This window comes from Hermetia illucens, chromosome 2 (genome assembly GCF_905115235.1).
Source record: "Hermetia illucens chromosome 2, iHerIll2.2.curated.20191125, whole genome shotgun sequence".
Classification (NCBI taxonomy): Eukaryota; Metazoa; Arthropoda; class Insecta; order Diptera; family Stratiomyidae; genus Hermetia; species Hermetia illucens.
In genome coordinates, this window is record NC_051850.1 from 187,279,939 (window position 1) to 187,283,029 (window position 3,091).

General features: G+C 44.9%; 1 protein-coding gene across 1 annotated transcript; it reads left to right on the plus strand.

Moving 5' to 3' along the window:
* The first annotated feature begins 340 nt into the window (after positions 1–340).
* On the plus strand, positions 341–1,831 carry LOC119650043 (ras-related protein Rab-43). The gene is made up of 3 exons (XM_038052526.1): positions 341–851; positions 1,226–1,482; positions 1,590–1,831. Exons 1-3 carry the CDS (start codon positions 554–556, stop codon positions 1,689–1,691), a joined length of 657 nt encoding a protein of 218 aa, XP_037908454.1. The 5' UTR covers positions 341–553; the 3' UTR covers positions 1,692–1,831.
* The last annotated feature ends 1,260 nt before the right edge of the window (positions 1,832–3,091 follow it).

Sequence of the window (3,091 nt, forward strand, 5' to 3'; positions counted from 1 at the left end):
CATGGGTTCGTATCCCCCAATAAGCACCCTGGACTGCTCCATCCCTGGTAGGTCCGCCCAATATAGTTCCCTCAACCGTTTCTCTTCGTTTCTTAGATTCATAGCCATGAAACCGTTTCCGATTCCACAGAAGGGTTCTGGCCCGAGTAAAGGCATCCCTGCTCCCTTCTTGGCTGGTTCATCCGCTGCCAGTTGTGAGTTAAAAGTTCTTTCTGACTTAATAAAATGTAAAGTAGTTGCCCTTATTTGAATTTATGGTAACTTTCTTGTAGTCTGGTAACTCCGCTATTCCACGACAATTCACAATCATGTCTCAAAAATATTACCTTGACACGGTGAACATACGCGAAATAATGGCCTCGACAACTGTCACGGCTCCGAAAATAAAAAAATTTCAGCTGTCAAAACAATATCAGCAAAACGACACAACGGGGACTGGTTGTTTGAGGCGTCGAGACGTTGCGTAAACAGGTGTTGTGATTAGACCAGGTGCATCACGCTTCTCCATAAGCCCCACGAAACTAGATGAGTGCAGACACGACAGCCAGCTGTAATGGCATCGAGGAATCCGCAAACGTTAATGGCAGTCCCAGCCGAGGAACAATTCGATTTCCTCTTCAAAATTGTTCTGATCGGAGACTGTGGAACGGGAAAGACCTGCATCGTGCAGCGCTTCAAAACTGGAAACTACATCGAACGACACGGAAACACAATTGGGGTTGACTTCTCCATGAAGACGATTACGGTGGACGGGAAACAGGTGAAGTTGCAAATATGGGATACGGCAGGTCAGGAACGGTTCCGGACAATCACGCAGAGCTACTACAGGTCCGCGAATGGAGTTATTATTGGTGAGTTGAATTAGCAGCGATTTATCCAGGGGCTGTGTACAAAACAGTTTCATATTGCGGGCGTGATTAATTGAAGCGAATTCTTATCAGCAATCTCTCGGTTGGAGTGATAACAAAATATTTGCTTACGTTTACTACCGCGGTGATACTCCCATTGTTTATGAGAGTGTTCTTGCCCCTTTCTCTTTATTTATTCAAAAGTCTTGATTAAATATTGCAATTTTGAATATCGGCGCAAAACTCAAGGATTTGCCTTGCCTTATTTGGGCATAATTAATTTAAGGAACCGAACTTCCTTCTATCAAGTCTTCAATCTCGTCTGAAACATCCCCTAGTCCCTCGTCCGAAATGAATAATTCACGCCTCCCTTTCAGTTTACGACATCACGAAACGCTCATCATTTGTGAACCTTCAGAAGTGGATCGAGGAGGTTCGACGCTACACTGCCTCCAACGTCATACTTATCCTAATCGGTAATAAATGTGATATGGAAGAGGAGCGCGAGGTGGAGTTCTCGGAGGCCGAAGCCATGTGCGAATTTATACCCGAAATTTTATTTGTAATGGAAACTTCGGCCAAGGAGAATACAAATATCGAGGACGCTTTTATTTGTTTAGCTGCTGAATTGAAGGTAAGATTCTTCCTGGGGATTGATGCGAGTCCGTTCCACAAAACTGTTGCATGAAGGATTGAGGAGAGTTTTATTTAATAGCAAAACCCTTGTATCTTCCTTTGTAGAGGCGGCACGATTGTATACCTGCGGACGATGGCAGCGAAAATATCACTCTGGGGCAAGGCAAGCCATTAAAAAATTGTAGTTCTTCGTGTAACTTAACTTGATATCGTTTTCTCGATAAGTTTATGAATAATTTATTTGTATCTGTAAATTTTAAATTTTAACAATGGGTAAAAACTTGGCTATAATATTTATCGATTAAGAACTAAAAATAAAGTACATTAGAAAAGGTGTGTCAAGAGAACTTATCGGTCTTGTTTCATCATCATCAACGGCGCAACAACCGGTGTCCTGCCTTAATAAGGAACTCCAAACATCCCGGTTTGCGCCGAGGTCCACCAATTCGATATCCCCAAAAGCTGCCTGGCGTCCTGGCCTACGCCCTCGCTCCATCTTAGGCAGGGTCTGCCTCGTCTTCTTTTTCTACCATAGATATTGCCCTTATAGACTTTCCAGGCGGAGTCATCCTCATCCATACGGATTAAGTGACCCGTCCACCGTAACCAATTGAGCCGGATTTTATCCACAACCGGACGGTTATAGTATAGCTCATAGATTTCGTCGTTATGTACGCTACGGAATCGTCCATCCTCATGTAGGGGGCCAAGAATTCTTCGGACGATTCTTCTCTCGAACGTGGCCAAGAGTTCGCAATTTTTCTTGCTAAGAACCCAAGTCTCCGGGGAATACATGAGGACTGGCAAGATCATTGTCTTGTACAGTAAGAGCTTTGACCCTATGGTGAGACGTTTCGAGCGGAACAGTCTTTGTAAGCTGAAATAGGCTCTCTTGGCTGACAACAATCGTGCGCGGATTTCATCATCGTAGCTGTTATCGGTTGTGATTTTCGACCCTAGATAGGAGAAATGATCAACGGTCTCAAAGTTGTATTCTCCTATCCTTATTCTTCCCGTTTGACCAGTGCGTTGCGATATTGATTGGTTGGTTTTCGATGCTGACGTTGCCACCATATACTTTGTCTTGCCTTCATTGATACGCAGCCCAAGATCTCGCGTCGCCTGCTCGATCTGGATGAAGGCAGTTTGTACGTCTCGGGTGGTTCTCCACATGATGTCGATATTGTCAGCATAGGCCAGTAGTTGGGTGGACTTAAAGAGGATGGTACCCCTCGCATTTACCTCAGCATCACGGATCACTTTCTCCAGGGCCAGGTTAATGAGGACACATGGTAGGGCATCCCCTTGTCGTAGACCGTTGTTGATGTCGAATGGTCTTGAGAGTGATCCTGCTGCTTTTATCTGGCCTCGCACATTGGTCAGGGTCAGCCTAGTCAGTCTTATTAGTTTCGTCGGGATACCGAATTCTCTCATGGCCGTGTACAGTTTTACCCTGGCTGTGCTATCATAGGCGGCTTTAACGTCGATGAATAGATGGTGCAACTGTTGTCCTTATTCCAACAGTTTTTCCATCGCCTGCCGCAGAGAGAAAATCTGATCTGTTGCTGATTTGCCCGGAGTGAAGCCTCTTTGGTATGGGTCAATGA